Source organism: Caretta caretta, chromosome 2 (genome assembly GCF_965140235.1).
Source record: "Caretta caretta isolate rCarCar2 chromosome 2, rCarCar1.hap1, whole genome shotgun sequence".
Taxonomy (NCBI): domain Eukaryota; kingdom Metazoa; phylum Chordata; order Testudines; family Cheloniidae; genus Caretta; species Caretta caretta.
Window position 1 is genome coordinate 12451409 of NC_134207.1, and position 19425 is coordinate 12470833.

The following is a 19425-nucleotide window of genomic DNA, read 5'->3' on the forward strand; positions in this document are numbered from 1 at the left end:
TTTAAAATCAGTTCAACGTTAAAGTTTCTGTATGGTGATGCATTGCCTGCTGGGAGTTCTAGTTTTGGCAATCTCATCCACCCATTCTCCCCTATCGGCCAGGGTCCCTGGCTGGATTACCTCTCTCTCTGTGCCCATTCTTAGTGGGTTGCTAAATGCTTCTGCCCTTTCCTTTCCTTTCCCACTGCCTCTTTGCCTAGAGTGGAATATCTTTTCCCGGCTTTACTCTGCTGTTCAGCCTTCCCCCCCCCCCCCCCCGCCTTTTTCATCTCCTGCTGTGCTAAGTAGCAGGAACGGGAAGAAAAGGTCAAATTGCTTTAAAAGTAGCCATGCAGACATTGCTACCTTGGTGGGCAGAAAGAGGGCAAAGGCTCCTGAGGTGAGCATAAAAGGAGATGTGAAGAAAACCTGTTGGTGCAATTGTCAGAGAGCTGCAGGAGATTAAAGGGCTGGGAGGTGGATTATGGCATCTAAAATTGCAGGCTCCTGTGGGAAAGAGATGATTTGATCAAAAAGTGTGAGGACATGGAGGAATAAAACTGGTCACGACTGAGGTTCACCCACATCTAAATTAAAGCCTAGCCTCAAAGGTTCAACCCTGTGAAGTTGCAAGCGCTGGCGGTGATCCAGCAAAGCACTTAAGCACATGACTTTTCACTTGCTTAAAATTACTTAAGACTTTGCTGCATCAGGCCCAGAGTGCTCACCTCTTGATGGGATTGAGCCCTAAATCCTGGGCCCAGTGCACAAGTGCCTGAGGTGCTGAGCACTCCTGGCAAGGTTCTGATCAAAGCCTGGGAATCTGTGGATTTCACTGGGAGTAGAAGGTGCTGAGCACCTCTTTGGGATTGAAGGATTAGGCCCTTCCAGGGTTTCTTAGCATTAAAATATAGAAGCCGGGCTGCCAAGAATTATTCAAGAGCCCTAGGAAAAATCTTGTAAGAAAGTCTTGGAAACAGAGTGATTAATGATAGCGAGCAAGGATTCAAGCACAGGTGGTCGTGCTTAGCTCATCTGCTATAGTTATTTGGCACTGCAGTTGTGCCGTATAGGGGAAAAGCCATAGGTAGAATATAGTTTGAAGTGGAACCGTGTCAAATGCTTTGGTTTTTAAACTGAGATAAATGGCTGATGCAAATCTATTTCATGCACTGGTGGCGCTTTGCTAATTGTTTTGGCTTGATTTTTTGGCTAAGGCCCTGTATTAGCAATCAGAAGATTTGGTTTCAGTGTCTGCCACAGACTTCCTGTGTGACCTTGGGCAAGTTGCAAATCACTCTGTTCCTCATCTGTAAAATGGGAGATATGTCATCCATTGCCCTATCCCTTTGTCTGCTTGTATACTTGGATGTCAGGCTCTCTGGGGCAGGGAATAGCTCTTACCATGAGTTTATACAGCACCTTACACAATGGGGCCTCTGTCTGGGTTGTGGCCTCAAGGCAGTTTTGTAATACAAATAATCACACTTGCACAATGTAGTTCTCTGAAGCATCTCTATACCCAACGCAGTCACTAGGATGTTTGTTTGACGTTGTTCTTGTGAACATCTCAGCATACTTCAGATTTTACTTCAAATAGCAAGTCTTTAAAAGAAAACACCTAGAAAACCAGATTCCCTCTAACTTCATTTAGTCGGGATCTATTAATTATGAGCATGTGAATGGTTGTTGGGAAAAGTAATAATTTGAGCATTTGTAGTATGGAGGGTTATTTACCCATTCTTCCCTCCTATGCTTTAAATCAGTGGCTCTCAACCTTTCCAGACTACTGTACCCCTTTCAGGAGTCTGATTTGTCTTGTGTACCCCCAAGTTTCACCTCACTTAAAAACTACTTGCTTACAAATTCAGACATAAAAACACAAAAGTGTCACAGCACACTATTACTGAAAAAATGCTTACTTTCTCATTTTTACTACATAATTATAAAATAAATCAATTGGGATATAAATTTTGTACTTAAGTTTCAGTGTATAGTATCCAGAGCAGTATAAACATTTCATTGTATGAAATTTTAGTGTGCACTGACTTCTAGTGCTTTTTATGTAGCCTGTTGTAAAACTAGGCAAATATCTAGATGAGTTGATGTACCCCCTGGAAGACCTCAGTGTACCCCAGGGGTTGAGAGCCACTGCTTTAAATAGTACTGATGGTGTTGTTTCCTTGATTTTCATTTTGTTTGGCTTGCATTTAAAGTGGTTGGGTTTTTTGCATTGTTTTGTTTTTGCAAAAAGAAAAGGAGTACTTGTGGCACCTTAGAGACTAACCAATTTATTTGAGCATGAGCTTTTGTAGCTCACGAAAGCTCATGCTCAAATAAATTGGTTAGTCTCTAAGGTGCCACAAGTACTCCTTTTCTTTTTGCGAATACAGACTAACACGGCTGTTCCTCTGAAACCTGTTTTGTTTTTGAAGATTCGAGAATGGATGCCTTTCTTAAAGGTATGCTGTAGATGAGCCACAAATTGTTGAGCTAGATGCAGAAATCACTGGGTGAAACTCAAAGGTCGGTCTTATGCAAGAGGCCAGCCTAGTTGATCATAATGGTCCCTTCTGGCTTTAAATATATATACCTCTGTGAAAAACATAGCTGAAAGCTATCTGAATGCCATACGCTTGTGGTGTGCATCATGATTGCCCTCTAGGTGCTGGTCCACCTGGAATATAATAGCTTACTACAGTTGCCAGCTAATGAAGTTTGCCCTTTAACTCAAGTGATAGAAATCTGTTCTTTGATGCTGAAGATTCTTCTCTCTGATGACACACAAGGGTGGGGGTTGTTCTGTGGAGTCATTTGAAGCCACTCTGAGTGCTCTTTTCATGGAGTATTTCTCCTGCTCTTCCTTTGCCTGCAAGTTCAGGCTTTGTTGTCTTATCGAATAATGCATTGCCTTGGTTCAGCACAAGACAATAATTCAATTGAGAAGGTTCTGCTGACATGAGTTGTTGGCAGGCAGCTCCATCAATTGTATAAAGAGCTACGGAAACTCTGGATTGAATTACAGTGTTAGTGTACAGTTGCTTGGTTTGTAGTATGTATTATTCTGTTGCTTTATTAAAATTTACAGTCTAACTCAGAACTACATTTTGAAGCTTGCTGCTTTTCAGGAGGTCCAGAGCTATAGGCTGCCACCATGCGATTCGTGACACAATGATTGATTGATCTGATCTGTGGTATTTTTAGAGAGTTCATCACCATAGTGTCTGTCTGGCTACAGAAGGAGCCGGCTCTAACAGTACTGTGCATGCACATGTTGATGTTTCATTAGTGTTGTCGCACCAACAGTGTCTTTGAAAGAACATCGGATTTTCCATGCTACCTAGAGCATCACTGGTTCATCAAACCTGGTAACTTGCTTCTGGCATTATTCACTAGCTAGTGCTTCAAAAGAAAGAGGAATCCTTCCGTAATGCATGTGACCAATTTAGCAGTACTGTATGTGAGTGGGAGGGAGAGAAACAATTTTAAAAATCAGTATAAGATTACTTATTCTCCCTGTCTAAGGTGGAATGAAACAGAAAAGGCAAAGGAGAAGACAATAAGCCATGAATAATCAACATCAGCTACTTAACAGTTTAACTAGTTTTAAATCTAGTTGAAATAGATTTAACCACGCCGCTTCCCGCAGCTCCCATTGGCTGGGAACGGCAAACTGCGGCCACTGGGAGCTGTGGGTGGCCGTGCAAATGTAAATCAACTGTCTGGTGACCTGCCAGCGGATTACCCTGATGGGCCACTTGCGGGCCGCAGGTTGCCCACCACTGTTCTAGACCCTGGTCTGAATAAGACAGAGTAGAGATTGAAGTGGGGTTTGCCACATCTCAGATGAGTGCCCAACCACTGGGCTATTGAATCATAGAATATCAGGGTTGGAAGGGACCTCAGGAGGTCATCTAGTCCAACCCCCTGCTCAAAGCAGGACCGATCCCCAACTAAATTGGCTCTTCTGTACACCCACTCTCATGAAAAATCTCAGAGGGTCTCAGGTTCTTCCTGATGTGGAACCAAAACAAATTCCAAAAACTCAATTTTTTTTTTTTCAAAACAGAATTCTTGGTTTTTGGCCAGCCTTAGTTTTAACATCTGGTGTTTACAGAGTCATAGGAGTTAGAACCAGAACACACTGTTCGTCTGGCCCCCTGAAAATGCAGGACTAGTGATAGGGAGGCGGTGTTGGCTGGCAGACAGGACACCGGCTGCGGGCTACGGCAATCTGAGTTCTAAGATCTGCTCTGCCTGACCTGGGGCGAGTCGCGTCCCTTCTCTGTTACCTCGCCGCCTCTTTATTGAGATCATAAGTTCTCTGGGACGGGGACTTTCTTTTGTTACGTGTATGTACTATGCCTGGTACAGTGGGGCCCTGGTCATTCATGCCTGAAGGTTCAACTGTAATATAAATAATAATATTCCCTATGGTGGGTTTATTGGTACTTACTAGTCAAAAGACTACCCTTGCATGGATGTGCAAGGGGGCAGAAGATGCATGAATCCACCCCCTTGCATTCTTTAGTGGGTGCTAGACGCCATCGCAGCCCTTGGGTCAGCTGGCAATTGCTCTGGCCTGTCAAAAGGGTGAGTCAGTGCTGGGTTTGTGGGCCCCTCGACGCTGGCTAGTGTAGCTGGGCTGGGACAGGATGGATATCATGCTGAACTCTCTCTAAGAGTTAGGGTTGCCACCTTTCTGATTTCTAGTAACTGGACCCCTGAGGACCCCATCCCCTTTTCTGCCTCTTCCCTCCAAGGCCCGGCCTCCTCTCTGCCTCTTCCCCTAAAGCCCCACCCCCATTGCATCGTAGAATATCAGAGTTGGAAGGGACCTCAGGAGATCATCTAGTCCAACCTCCTGCTCAAAGCAGGGCCAATCCCCAACATTGCTCGCTCCTCGTCTGCCCTCCCCTTCTCGCTCACTGGATCATCTCAAGGAGCCTGGCTGCAGTTAGGAGGTGGCCCCAGCTGAGCAGAGGCTGGTGCGGGTTAATGGCCTGGCACCTCCCCTTACCCCATAGTAACAGGGCTTTTGGTTTTGGTGCACTTTAGGGTTGCCAGGCCCCTGAAAACCAGGCATCTGGCAAACCAAAAACCGGCTTGTCCAGGTAAAACCCAGACGGGGGCAACCCTACTAAGAGTATTGCAGAGCCTGCTCTATACTCAGTGCTCCTAGAGCATTGTGCCAGAGCATGGCAGGGCCTGTAGGGGTTCCCGAAGAGGTGCTGTGGCCATACCGTGGTTTACACACTACTGTCCTCGCCATAAAGTTAGATTAGTTTAAGAAACGAGGGCTAAAAGGTCCCACCTGAGTCAGTGCAGGCCCTCAGGAAACCATCAGTGCTCAGAGTTGGGAACATGAAGGTTAAAAATCAAATTATTTTATTTTATGCCACACTTGAAAAGGCAGCTGATGGTTAATGGCTAACGAAGATGTACAAAGCCTGTGGGAAGGCAAGTTCACGGTGGCTGTATAACCCATGTGGGATGTTTCAAAGATGCCACTTGCATCTCTCATTCTGCACACAGGGACTCTTGAGTGGGGGGTGCCTGACTTTCCACACCGAGACAGAATTTCTGATGCAGGAGTGACGAATGAAGTAGTAGCCTGTTGTGATACCTTGTCAACAGTGAAACCTGGCCAGTGTAGTCTTTACTGAAATGCATTAATTCTTTTTGGTATCACTTGACAACAGGGCAGTTCACCGTATGGATGTCACCCTGTATTTAAAATTACTGAGTGTGAACCAAGGATGTACAGCATTATGATCAGGAAACTGCCCCTCAGAAATGCAGAAACTCTTAAGATAGCAAATAATAATGCACATTCTTCTGCCGTGCTTTTCACCAGTAGATCTCAAAGTGCCTTACAAAGGAGAGCAGTATCATTATCCTCATTTTACAGATGGAGAAACTGAGGCACAGAGAAATGAAATGACTAGCCCAAGGTCACCCAGCAGGCTAGTAGCAAAGCCAGGACTAAATCCCTGACTTCCTAAGTCCCAGTCCAGTACTCTGTCTTTGAGGCCACAGGTGAATTGTATTTCAGCTTCAAAGCATGAAACAGCAGAAGAAACCCTGGGAAGGAATGGGAGATCGTGCTTAGATTGTGACATAAATGTTGGAGCCTGGTTTGGAGAATGTTAAGTACAGTCACTAGGATTTTTCAGTTTCCTGTATCTGGAGGTTATTTACTTTTTCTCCTTCACCTGGACAACAAGAAGGTCTATCAAAGGTGTACCTCAAATGAAAATGTCTTCCTAACTTACCAGTGGTCAGAAGTGAACCAGTTAGGAACACAGGACTGGGAGGGACCGCTTGGGTCATCTATCACAGGCAACTCTGTCAGGTAATCCTATTCACAAGTTTATCAATTTCCATTTTAACGCTAGTTAGATTGTTTGCCCCCACTACCCCTATTGAGAGGCTGTTCCAGAAGCCCACTCTTGTTAGGGTTAGAAAACTTCTCATTTCCAGTCTAAATGTATTAATGGCCAGTTTATCCCCATTGTTCTTGTTTCAGTGTTGTCCTTTAGCTTTAATAGCTCCTCTCCCTCCTTGGTACAACCCCCTGATGTGTTTATTGGGAGCAATCATGTCCCTTCTCAACCTTTGATTTGCTAGGCTAAACAAACCAAGCTCATTTAGTTTCCTCTCATGAAACAGGGCCCTCACTGATCAGCCTAGTAGCCTTCTCTGCACCTGTTCCACTTTGAATTCATCTTTTTTGAACACAGGCAATCAGAATTGTACACAGTATTCCTCACCAGTGTCTTGTATGAAGGCATTCATGTATCCCTACTTCTATTGGAAATACCTTTTCTCTGCTCTGAATTTGTCTCTCCTAGGTGATGTTTATACTTTTAGAGCAAGTCAAAATGTTTTGACTGGAACTTTTTTAGTTGGAAAATGGTGTTGTGTCAAAATCAAAATGTTTCATGGAAACAGTTCTGTGTCAGCAACAAGCTTTTCTGTATACACGTTCAAAACAAAACAAACTGATATTTTGTTTCAAATGAAATATTTTTTGTTTAGTTTGAATTTTGAAAACCCGAAATAGTCAGTTGTTGGATTTTTTTACATCGCCCTTCCCCTGGTCACAGGGTGAGCTGGCCCTTTAAGAGGCATTGGGGCTCAGCCTCCCCTCTGCCAGATTTAGCACATCTCTTTAAGTGAAGTGAATGAGTTTAGGGGTCATGTGACAGCAGGAGCAAATGACCAAGAACAAGGCCTCCTGGGAGATACAAGGGCAGCCTGAGTTCAGTCAGGAAAGAGATTCCAGGAGAGCAGACTTGGGAATGTCAGGACCAGGACATGGGCAGTCTGATCTACTGGCCAGGCTTAGTGGTCAAAACCAGAAGTCTGTGGAGGAACAAGGCTCAGTTCCAGCAGTTCTGGGGTGGCTACCCAGTGAGGGCTTCCTTGGAACCCTTGGGCCCAGGTTCAAGACTTACACAGATAGGAAAGGACCAGCGAGGAGACTGAGAACATAGAGGAAGAGTCATTGGGAAAGAGAGACAGAACAGTTTGGGTTATTGTGCAGAGACCCTAATTGTTTAGGACCCCAGGCCTGAGGTAGAGGGTGGGCCTGGTTTTCCCCCTGTGTTGCTACCTTGTACAAGGGGAAGAAGGGACTGTTGGGACCCCATGAGGGTGGGAAGCTGAGCCCAGCAGAAGGGCTGCAGACTGTTGTGCAGTTGGAAAGACCCTTGAAGAGCTGAGCCATGTAAGAGGCTAGGGTGGAAGATTGGTTTTGTATCCTTTGTGCCTCTGACTTTGAAAGGTGTGAACTCATGGTGTAGCTCAGTGGTTTGAACCTCTTTTCATATGTGGACCCCTAAACCATTTTGAATGGAGGTGCAGACCCCTTTGGAAATCTTAGACATAGCCTGTGGACCACCAGGTGTCCGCGGACCCTAGGTTGAAAACCACTGATGTAGCTGGAGGGCTAAGCCACCTTACTGCTCATAACAATGGAGCTCCTGCACTGTGGATGACTGCTGAGAGCGGAAAATGAGGCAGTAAGTGACCTGAATGCCAGTCCAGGCAAATCCCTCCTAAATTCCTATTTCTCTCCCTCTTTTACTTCTCTTCCCTTTTTTCATTGAAAATGGTGAGGAAGAATAAAAAAAGGAGGCTGATTGCTGGGTAAGGAGGAGAAGAAACCTTTTTTGGGGGTGGGGGAGAGTGTCAAAATCTAAAATAAACAAAATAAACAATTTGTTTAATGGCAGGTCCATGAAATGGCTACTGGGTTGTCTAACCACATGGCTGGATCTTCAAACTAGGAACCTAAATCGATGGTATTGCAGGTGCCATTATTTTGCCTGTATGTAATTATACCCAAACTGGGGCATGGAAACTGAGGTATAATCACCCCAGCTGCTAGTCTCTCCCGGGCACAAGTTAGTCCTGTTGTCTGGGAGGAATAGGGGGAAGCTTGTGCTGACATTGCCTAAGCTCTACTTGTTTGTAGAGGTGAAATTTTGCCATTTGCGGAAGGCTAGAGTGAGGCCTCTGCCCCACTTAAGTACTAGTTATGCCTTACTTTAAGGGCTTAAATGGAACTTACTTAGTTCATAGCCCCTGAGCTGGCCTCTACAGAGGGGTGAATTTCACTGTGGAGGAATAGGGGACTTCGATCTCCAGCATTGCCAGGCCAGCATGTTCCACTCGTTTTAATTTAATAAATCAATTTTAAGACATTATACTGAACTCCTATGGAATTGCAGTGCATACATATGCACAAATATATAGATCTTTATTTAAAGGACTTGCACAAGCCTTCTTTGTATTTTTGCCAGTACTATACAAGTGCTGTATGTTGGGTATAGAGGCATGATCCAGTGCCTGTTGAAGTAAATGGAAAGAATCCCATTGACTTTGGGTTTTTCGTCAGGCTTATAGATGTAATGCAACACACAAATCCATACCAACTGTAAGACCTACTCCATTCTGTTCTTGTCGTATTTGATCATTTAACATTCAGGCAGAGCAAATCACCTCTAGTGATGAAGTTACCCAGACCCCTGTACCAAACTCCTTTTAGGCTGACCCATGGCCCTGCCACTTCTCATTTAAAATTCTGATTATTTATAAGCCCTCAAGGCTTTCTCTTTCAGCTTGCTATTCTTCTGCACATTCAGAGACTACAGATGAGTACACTTGAGTAATCCGTCATTGACAAAAAGACAAGGCTTGCTGTCAAAGCTCTATAGTAGCATACTGTCAGGGTGATGACAGTGTGATCACAACTGTGTTTCACATGGTGTCCTGCTGGATGATAACATCTTCTGTGTTGGGGAAAAAAAATGCCAGCTCCATCCTCTGTTAGTTTTGCCCTGTTTAAATGTCAATCCCTTTAATCCTGGTAGTGACAAATATAGAAAAATGTACTTGCTACTAAATACGTACTTAGTTGGCTAAAATGCGTATTAGCTGCTCTGAATACCTATCTGCTTAATACATTCAGTACTATTGAATGTATTTTAGTGAGAGAATGCTGCTGCTGATGCTCACAGAAGAACTTGGAGAGTTCATAATAGCATTGCTTAGTAGTGAATCTAGCTGTGCAGAACGTTCATACATCAGCCTTCATGTTCGTCTTATAGCAGCAGTCCTGAACTTTGCTGAAAGATGTACTGAAAAGTTCAGTAACTTTTGGACCAGCACCTCCTTCGTGCATGACGATCTCCCCACTCCTGCTCCACCCCTTTAGTCATCTTCAGAGAGGGAGGCCAATAACCTTTTAGAATTGCTTCTCTTGCTTTCTGGGACGCCTCTCAGCCCCAGGTTGCTAAAGGGACAGTAGAAGCAGCAGCAGATCAGGAGATGCCCTCCACGGTTCCTGAGAGCTCTATGGCACTTTTGCAGTTTGTTAAGTTTGGGATCACACTCCTAATGTGTATAAAACTGGAGTATTGAAGAACCGAATGAGACAAATACAAACCCCACACGATTACTCGCTAAATTCTCCACAACAAGCCAAAGACATGGCTCCTCCCCAAACCCAACCGATCAAAGAATAATGAGCTCAAAGTGCGGATTACTTTTAAAAAATAAAACCTCCTCCATGCCTTTTTGACTCTTCCTCACTCCCGAATGCATTGTCCAGTTGGTCCCAAACATTTTGGAAACATTCTATCCTCAGATAATATGGATTGTTATGTATTGATATTGCCATAGTCCATATAGAAGCCCCAATCAGGACTGGGGGCCTGTTGTGCTAGATGCTGTACAAACACACAATAAAGGACAGGTCCTGCCGTGAAGAGTTTGTAATCTCCATTATGCCTGTGAAATATCAGCTGAATTGGTTTATTTATGTTAGCATTAGGGGGATAAGAAACTGTGATGGAATACATTCCTATATTCACACCCTACACACTGTTATAATACTCTGTGTACAAGGTATGCCTTGTAGGGTATCATTTGAAGACTCATAATTTGCTGGTCAGTATTATTCTGATAAAATATGTATGGCAACATTGTATGTGCAGTTACAAGATTTCTCTGTATGATGTTAACAACACATGTTCCAAACCCCACAGCCCTGCCCAACCAGAAATTGGCAAACAGGTCTGTCCTAAACAAAGGAATGTGTGCTTGCCTTAATTTGCATTTAAGCAGTAAACAGAGTCATCAAAGAGGAAGGGAAAACAAAGAAAGTTCAAATAGATGAAAAACCAGCAGGGAACATCCTTCCACATAGACTCTTTGTCTCCTGGGTCTCAGCTGGAAATGTTTTCCAAGAAGGGTATTAAAACTATAAAAAGGAGGGACCAACACCCCAAGGGACCCCTGTCTATCTCCCTACCCAACTCATTCTCCACACCTGAGAAGACAAAAGGAAACAGCTATTGGACTCTGAGAGAGAGGTTCTGATCTGAAAATTTGCTCAGTAATCTGCTGGAGCATGTGGTGAGAAAGTTTGCTTTGCAACTAAGAGTTTCTTAAGTAGATACTAATAAGCATTTATCTTTATTTTTCTTGTAACCATTTCTGACTTTTGTGCCTCGTTACCTGTACTCACTTAAAATCTATCTCTTTGTAGTTAAGAAACTTGTTTCATTGTTGTATATAATCCAATGTGTTTAAGATAAAGTATCTAGGTAACTCTAAGGTAATAAACTGGAATATTATTCCCTTAAAGGAATAATGAACTGAGTATATGTGTACTGTCTAGCAGAGTGCTGGGCAGTACATGACATACATTTCTTGAAGAAAATCTGGGACTGGGGGCATGTTGGGGTCACCTGGCAGTACAACCAAGGCTGGTGAAAGCCAGGGACGTAACTAGCAGGCTACAGTTACTCACACATGATATGGGTGTGGCTTGCATGCTGGAAGGCTGTTTGTGAGCAGCCCAGGTGGGAGCTTCTTCAGCAAGGCATTGTAAGGTACCAAAGGTTGCAGGACAGGGGTGACTCAGGACCCCCACCCCACCACTAGTCTGGACTGTGACCTGGTATGTTGCAGAAATGGCTGTTTTGCACCTTGGATTGTCCTGTGAAACTGTGCAAAGTAAAAGTCACAGTAGTATTGTACTCCTACTCCATTCTCACTTGGCACAGGAATAAATGATTATACAGAGAGCAAGGCAGTGGAGATTTGGGCTTTATAATGGAGAGGTAGTTTCACCCTTAACGGTGCAGAGCCTGGATGCTCTTCATACTATGCAAGGCAGTTGTAGGTCCTTCATCTAGAATCTTTTAAAAAAGAGAAATGGATGCTGTCTCACAGAGCAATGCAAACTTTAAACTGGTGCAACCATATTGCTTTAGATGAGCATATTCCTTTGAAAACCGGCAAGGGTAAAATCCAAAAGACCAGGATGTCTCAGGGGAAAGATGAAGAAAAGGGAGTGTGGTACAGATTAAACATGGAGGATAATGCGTGTAAGGAATGATGCAGTGTGCAGAGCTGTTGAAGCAATGGCTGAGTTTGCTTAAGGAGAGCTCAGATGCTATCCTAGGGTAAAACTGTGCAGTCTGAACGTTTTCTGCTTTCTAGCTGAATAGTTGCTCATCCCTTCCAGTGTTTCCTGAACAGTGAGAATCTTTAGACATAGAGGAATAAAACAGGCAGCCCGAAATGGTAGGATTTTATTTTTCCCTATGAAAGATGCACATGCAGTCAGGATTATGCACATGAGTCCCTGTCAGACTGGGAATTAGTCCAGTTTGACAGGGATTTGTGATAAAACATGTTATCAGTTAATGTCTGTATACTAAAGAGTCGTGTTACTTATTTGTGGCAACCATCAGCTATGGCTAGTAGTAATATTAATATTTTAATTTAGAAAGGTACTTTTGATTTTGCTGATAGTGCAAGCAGGTTGTTATCATTTAAAAAAATTGTATTACTTTATATTTTCACTTTGATTAAACACCTTCAGTTCAACTCTCCCCTCACGTGTCCCAGGATAAATCAGGAGTGCCCCGACTGAAGTCAGTGGTCCTGCAGCTGTCTAAAACCAGTGTAAGGAAGATGTGTAAATCAGGCACTTTGCTCTTGCACTCCGTTCCCAATCATGCATCAGCAAAATAGGTGTGGGGTGTAGGGTGTGAGTGAATGAAGTCCGGGCTTCTCGCATGCAGGTCTCACCTATATCTGGTGCCAGTGACGTGCCAGGGGGCAGCGATGGTGTGGAGGTGCCACGGGGTCCATGCAGCTCCTCAGGGATTTGCCAGGTTTGGGTGGCTGGGCCTGAGCCCTTTTCTGCAGGGAGGGTTTGATCAAACCCCAGTCTTTGCATGGGGATCTCTGTGAGGGAACCCCATGGAGATTTTTCTCCCCACAAAGCCCCATGCTGAAGGGTTTAATGTGTGTGGGTCTGATCTGGTCTTAAAATCTTTGCTAAGGGTTTAATAAACCATATCTAAATGCGTTAAAGTACTTGCACCAACCTGTCTCCACCACAGAATGGAACAAAGGGACAGAGTGTAATTTTGGTGGGTCGTGGAATTGGGGTGGGACTGGTGGGTGCAATGGCAGTTATGTCAAGTTGGATTTGGATGGCTTCCTGAAATGTTCATTTCCAGATACTCATCAAAAAATAAAAACACCCCCCCTACACACACAAATGTAGTAGTTGTGTAAAGAGTGTAAATATTATCTGATTGGATTCCAGTGACAAACCCTTTAAATCTAAAATTATCACAATGTACAGCTAGAGGCAGTAACTGAAGCCAGGGTTGTACTGTGCTAGGCATTGTACATACACATTATCACAGACATAAGAACATATGAATGGCCATATTGAGTCAGACCAGTAGTCCAACTAGCCCAGTACCCTGACTTCCAAGAGTAGCCAGTGCCAGATGCTTCACAGGGAATGAACATACCAGGGCAATTATCAAGTGATCTGTCCCCTGTGGTCCAGTCCCAGCTACTGGCAGTTGGAGTTTTAAGGATACCCTGATCATGAGGTTCCATCCCTTTGACCATCTTGACTACTAGATGTGGACGGGCTTATCCTCTATCTAATTCTTTAATTGAACACATTTATACTTTTGGCCTTCACAAGATCCCATGGCAATGAGTTCCACAGGTTGACTGTGCATTCTGTGAAGAAGTATTTCTTTGTTTGTTCCAAACCTGCTGTCTAATAATTTCATCGGGTGATGCCTAATTTTTGTCAGATGTAAAGGGGTATGTAACACATCCCTATGCACTTTCCCCACACCATTCATATTTTTATAGACCCCTATCATATGTGCCCTTACTTGTGTCTTTTCTAAGTTGAACAGTCCTACAATACCTGCCCCAAAGAATTCATAATGTAAATAGACCAGGCAAAGAGTAGGAGAAGAAACACAGACACACACACAAGTGAAATGACTCCACCAAGACACACAGCAGGTCAGTGACAGTTGTGAACAGAACCCAGATATCCTGAATTACAGGGCAGGACCCTGTTTATTGGACTATGGTGCCTGTTACTCTTGGCTAATGAAGATTTTTGTTGGGGAATATACCTCTATATTTATATACGAAGCTGTATGCAGATATATGCAAATTTTCCACAGAGTCCTGCAGTGCACTTTACTCTCACTCAGGCAAAATTTCCAATGCTGTTCTCTGGCCAGATACTGTCCTGATAGGTGTAACCAGAAGCGCCGACTCCGTGGGTGCTTCGGGGATCAAGAATCTACTGAAAAAATAAGGGGTGCTTAGCACCCACAAGCCACCAATAAGCGGCAGGAGCACATACATGGCACACAGTGAAACTGGAAGGCAGGAGAGCATCCACTGACAAAAACGAAAGTCAGAGCCTGTAGGTGTAGCACAAGATTTGGCCCACTGAAAGCAAATAACTAGTTGCAGTGGGGGAGGTTTAGGTTGGATATTAGGAAAAACTTTTTCACTAGGAGGGTGGTGAAACACTGGAATGCGTTACCTAGGGAGGTGGTAGAATCTCCTTCCTTAGAAGTTTTTAAGGTCAGGCTTGACAAAGCCCTGGCTGGGATGATTTAATTGGGGATTGGTCCTGCTTTGAGCAGGGGTTGGACTAGATGACCTCCTGAGTTCCCTTCCAACCCTGATATTCTATGATTCTGTGAACTACAATGCAAGTAGGCTTAGACCTACCTGGCCATGCAAATACGTATAGAGTTGCCTTGTTAATAATAATCATAATATGAATAGAAGCATGTTAACTGGGGGCGGGGAGCGGGAGGGAGGGAGGTTGGATAATGTACAAACATTTCTTTTGTGTTTTCACTTGTGTTAACTTTTCAGTGCATCCTATCCAATCGGGTTGCATTGCATCATGGACATTTACCCACTCTTCTTTTCTTGAAGCAAGCTTTTCTTGTCATGGCTCTTCATGTTAATCAGATAGTGTTTAATCCTCCTCACACATTGGTGTAAATCAGGAGTAATTCCCTTGAAGTCAATGGAATTAAACTTGTATAAAGCTTGTGTGAATGAGAGAATTAGGGCCACAATATTTAACAGCCCAATCCACCTGCTCTCCTTAATATCATAGCTGCATACTGCATGTTTGCTCTCTGAACTCGCATAAATATCCAATGTGTGTTCTAACTATTTTTCTTGTGTTGAATGGAGTAGTCATCTGTATAACAGCATTTTTTTTTTTTAATTTTCTCTAGATACTACCAGATACGAGCAGGGTTGAAACTTCCATCCAGGATTCCCCATAGACTGGCTGCAACAATCATAGAGCAAACAGGTGAGAAATTCATAGGAAAGTGACCTGATGAGAACTGGGTTCATTTGTTCAGATTGGGGAAAACAGAGTAAATGAGAGATAATCCAAGTACAAATCTGGGTTTAGATCCAGATCTGAACTTCTCCTAAAGCTCAGGGGCATTTAGAGACGGTGTTCTGGTTTGGCCTGTTAAAGAGATGGGCTCCAGTTCTGAAGTTTGAATCTGGTTCCAAACCTCATGGTGTGTGTGTGAGATGCAGAGCCAGATTCAATAGGGAACCGTTTCTAGGGTAAGTGAAAATGTGAATAAAACAAGTCTCCTGGCTGCTGCACATGGGAATGAGCAGTTTGTGCTCAAAGACATGAAATGTATAGTAATGGCTAAAAGGAAGCTCAGGGAAGCACCCGGAAATCCAGATGCTTCTCTGCATTTCATCTGAGCTTGCTGAACCTCAAGAGGCTGCAGAATTGGGCTAGGAATGGCAGAATAAAAATTAAATCACCTATGTAAAAGCTTCCCTATGGTTTGCTGGATATGGGAATTCTCCATTTCCTGCCCGGAACTATTGGGTAGTGTTCAACACTTGGCCACGTTGCACTACAGCGGTGATGGCGTTTCAGCAGCTGAGAATGGGAAGGCTATTGTTTATATAAAATATGACCAAATACACGGTGAGGTTTTGGCTGGAGCAAGCTTGACACAGACCTGGGTGCAGAGTGCCAGGCAGCAGGACCTGCAAGGAGGTTAGTACGATTCCACTGCGAGGCGTCCTTCAAGGACTCAGCAGAGCCCCTCCCAGAGGGCGGCACTGCCTGGGGAGGGAGCATAGTTTGGGACATGAGGAGTTCATTTAGTGCAACCCCGCTGCCGCTTCCACCCACGCAGCCCATACAGAGCTCTGGTGGAATTAAAGCTGCCCCTTCCTTGGTGGAAGCTCTTGGGAGGGAAGCAATGGGAACACACTATCTTGCCTTCGGTCTCTCTCTGGGGTGTGGCCAGCATAGGAAGGTGCATTTGGCAATCTGACCTGTAAATGGTGTAGTGCTTTGGGCTCCTTCTGGACAAAGGGGACACTAGGTCAGTGTAAACAACTATGGGTCTAATCCAAAATCCACCGAAGTCATTTGGAATCTTTTCGTTAACTCCTGTGGGCTTTAGATTGGGCCCTGTTAGCAGAAGGCCGTGACGCAGGCTGTCTCCTAGAACACAGCGAAAAGCTATCAGAAGAACTACATTTTAAATCTAACTTTACCTTCCTGTTATAGAAAAGAATATAAGGCAATGCAGTTCTGCATTGTAAACCAAGTGAGTGAGCATATTGTCCAGGAAGCAGGTAAAACTACTTCCTTCCTCTCCTGTTTCTTCATTTCATTGACCGAGCTCCGAGCATTTTCTTCCTCCGAACATTTGTACATACCTGAAAGACAAATGAGGCTGCAGCGTTTTCATCAGTCTTTTTAAAAAAAAACAAAACAAAACAAAAAACCCTTATAAACCGAAGGCAAAACGTACAGTGGTTACAGGATTAGCAGCAGACTTGCATTACGCTAATGCAATCCAGGCAGGAGGTTAATAGCTTTACAGGGCTAATATCAAGGCAGGGGGTATTTAAGACGTTAAGGCTTTAAAAGATTCTTCCTTGGCTAACTTTGATAGGGTTTTGTAATTGATTCATACAGCCTGTGGAAGAGCATCATTTAATGGGGCTGAAGTTTAAGCTAATCAGTTGGACTGTTAGATGGCAATAGAGGTTTTCCTACAGGATGGGGAGCACGCAGATACTGGTCACGGAGTTGGTATACCATACTTTAAATGCTTTTTATTGATTATAAAACAAACCTTACTTACTTTACATTTATACCCCAAACATACTATACCAGAGTTCAAAGGTCAGAATGGTCCAATGGCCAGTCGAGGTTTCTTTTGTTGGATAAGATCATAAGATGCTGGGAGCCGGCAAAACCACATTTATATTCACACGGGACTCTGGATTAATAAACGACATTGATTTGCAGAAATTATAAGCATTCATTTATAGTTCATTTTGTTGCGTCATCGGTTTTTTGCCTTTGTTTACTAGGCCTTTTACCCACTCAATTTTAAAGAGACAGCTTCGGGCGGGCCGCCATGATTTAAGGCGTGCCATTTTCTTTAATTTTTATACAATTTTACATCAGTCCATTTGATGTTATTTCCTTTTTTGATGATTTTTCGTATTTTTCTTGGAATATAAGATTGTTTTGGCACAAAGAGTTCTAATAGTCCTTGACCTTAATTCCTTGCTTCAGTTGCTAACTTGCAAAGCATGCATTCATGTCGACCACGCGTCATTCATACCAGGCCTTTATGACCTATAACACATTACATGGATATATGAATCACAATGTGTGTGTGTGTGTATATATCTATCTATCTATCTATCTATCTATATATATATTCACACCCGCCTCGTGATACATGATTAATGCCATTAATTATTGTATTACTTTACAATTTTGCAAGCAATTTAATTTTATATATTCCTTGCTTTACATTTTTTGTTGCTTTTTTATTCGGTAGTATAAACAGAGCATAATAAAGGTTAACAAAATTAGTAATGCAAATAATATGACAATAGGATGTTTAATATTTGATCATTGTGGAGCAAAATGTTTGTTTTTTTTTAGCTGAGCAGACTTAGATAATATTTTTGTATATTGCCTGATTTTTGCCTTTATTAATTTTTTTATTGTTTCCAATGTATTTTTAAATTGAAGGACCAGTTTACATTTTTTGGTTTTTAAACTATTTAAAAAAAATTGAGGACGTCGGTAAATAATTTTATTAATAATGACCTTTGTTAATTACATTAATATGACTTAATTGGGCCTTTGTTATACTTTTTTTAAATACACGTTTTTAGTGGTTACCACACAGATACACCCATTGTCTAAATTAAACACTTTTTTGCCATTCGTGGCTAAATATTGCAGGGTACATTGTTTGCTTAAATGGTTTAAATGACATTTCTCTAGGGACCAAGTTAGTTGTGGGCACACCCATTTGCTTTGTTTTTACTTTTTACAATGTTTTGTTAATTTTATTAATTTGTATTTTAATTATGTTTCACTTATTTTTATTCACTTTTTATTAATAATTTTTGGCAACTTCCAGGCCACGGCTGCCTTTTACTTTCCCCTCAGAGTGGCTTGATTTTAATTAAACTTTATATATGTTTTTTTTATTTTGTAATTTGTTGATTTTATATATGAGGATTTTGGAACCATTTAAAAGGCCATTGCCAAATACTTAGCAGATTAACCATTTTTTTAATGTACTATATTTTATAGTTTGCATTTGTACACATTGTATTACTAGTAAAGTTTTATTGTTAATTTTAGACACACCAAATAGATTTACATTTAGAGACGTTTCTAAGGTTTGGGCTTGTTTTAACTGGAGATCCACACTTCTTATTCCTTGTTTCGATAATGCACCAAAATGTTGTGTTACATGTGTCTGTATAGCCCCCCAAATTTTACCCAAAGCTGACATTTGTTTGGTAACGTTTTAATATTAAATGAGTTTAAAACTTCATCTTCAATGCTACCTATGATATATTTTTCTGTACCTTTTTTATTTTGTATAGTTCATTTTTTTATTGTTGTTGCCATGCTTGTAATAGAGGCAAGGCATATGGTGTACACTTTGGCTGTTGTGCACTTACGTTTACTTGCACTTTTTTTAACCATATTGTTTGGTTTACAATAGTTGGGGCTTTGATTACTTTTTCCCTCCTACCTGGGTGCTCGTCTGCCGTGATTCTTGGTGCGATTTTGTTTACTGGTATTTTATTAAGAAACATAAAAAAGACCATATTTTTGAAAATATATTCCCCCATTAATTTTCCTAAAGCAACTTAATTTGATTATTATGGAAGGATTTGTATTTACACCATATTTTTATAACTTAAGAGCCATTGATTTATTTTATTTCACATGAGTATTAGCCAGTTTTTGTTTATTAGTCACATTTAGGGTGACTACATTAAATTTTAAGCTTTAAAAGGTACAGTTTAGAGTACTTATATTTAGCTTAAATTTAGTTATAATAAAAACAAACCTTAGGTGACCTTTTTTTTAGTATGTACAAATATTTTTATTGCTCTTTTAAATTTTTTGGCTTTATATATTTGCATGTTACATTTTTTTCGGTCATATTTTAAATTTTACCTTAAACGTTGTGGGTTTTTTTACATTTGGTTTTGTTTGGTCCTGTTTTTTTT

General features: G+C 42.1%; 1 protein-coding gene across 3 annotated transcripts in view; it reads left to right on the forward strand.

Annotated features, from left to right (window-relative positions):
- Positions 1-19425, forward strand: part of FAM135B (family with sequence similarity 135 member B) — a 451441-nt gene that overhangs the window by 236526 nt on the left and 195490 nt on the right. For all 3 annotated transcript variants that reach the window (XR_007355437.2, XM_048841722.2, XM_075124918.1), the window contains exon 3: positions 15102-15181. Coding sequence is in view for 2 of the 3 variants with exons in the window: in XM_048841722.2 (XP_048697679.2) it covers positions 15102-15181 (80 nt within the window). In the remaining variant the exon portion in view is untranslated. The remainder of the gene's footprint in view (positions 1-15101; positions 15182-19425) is intronic.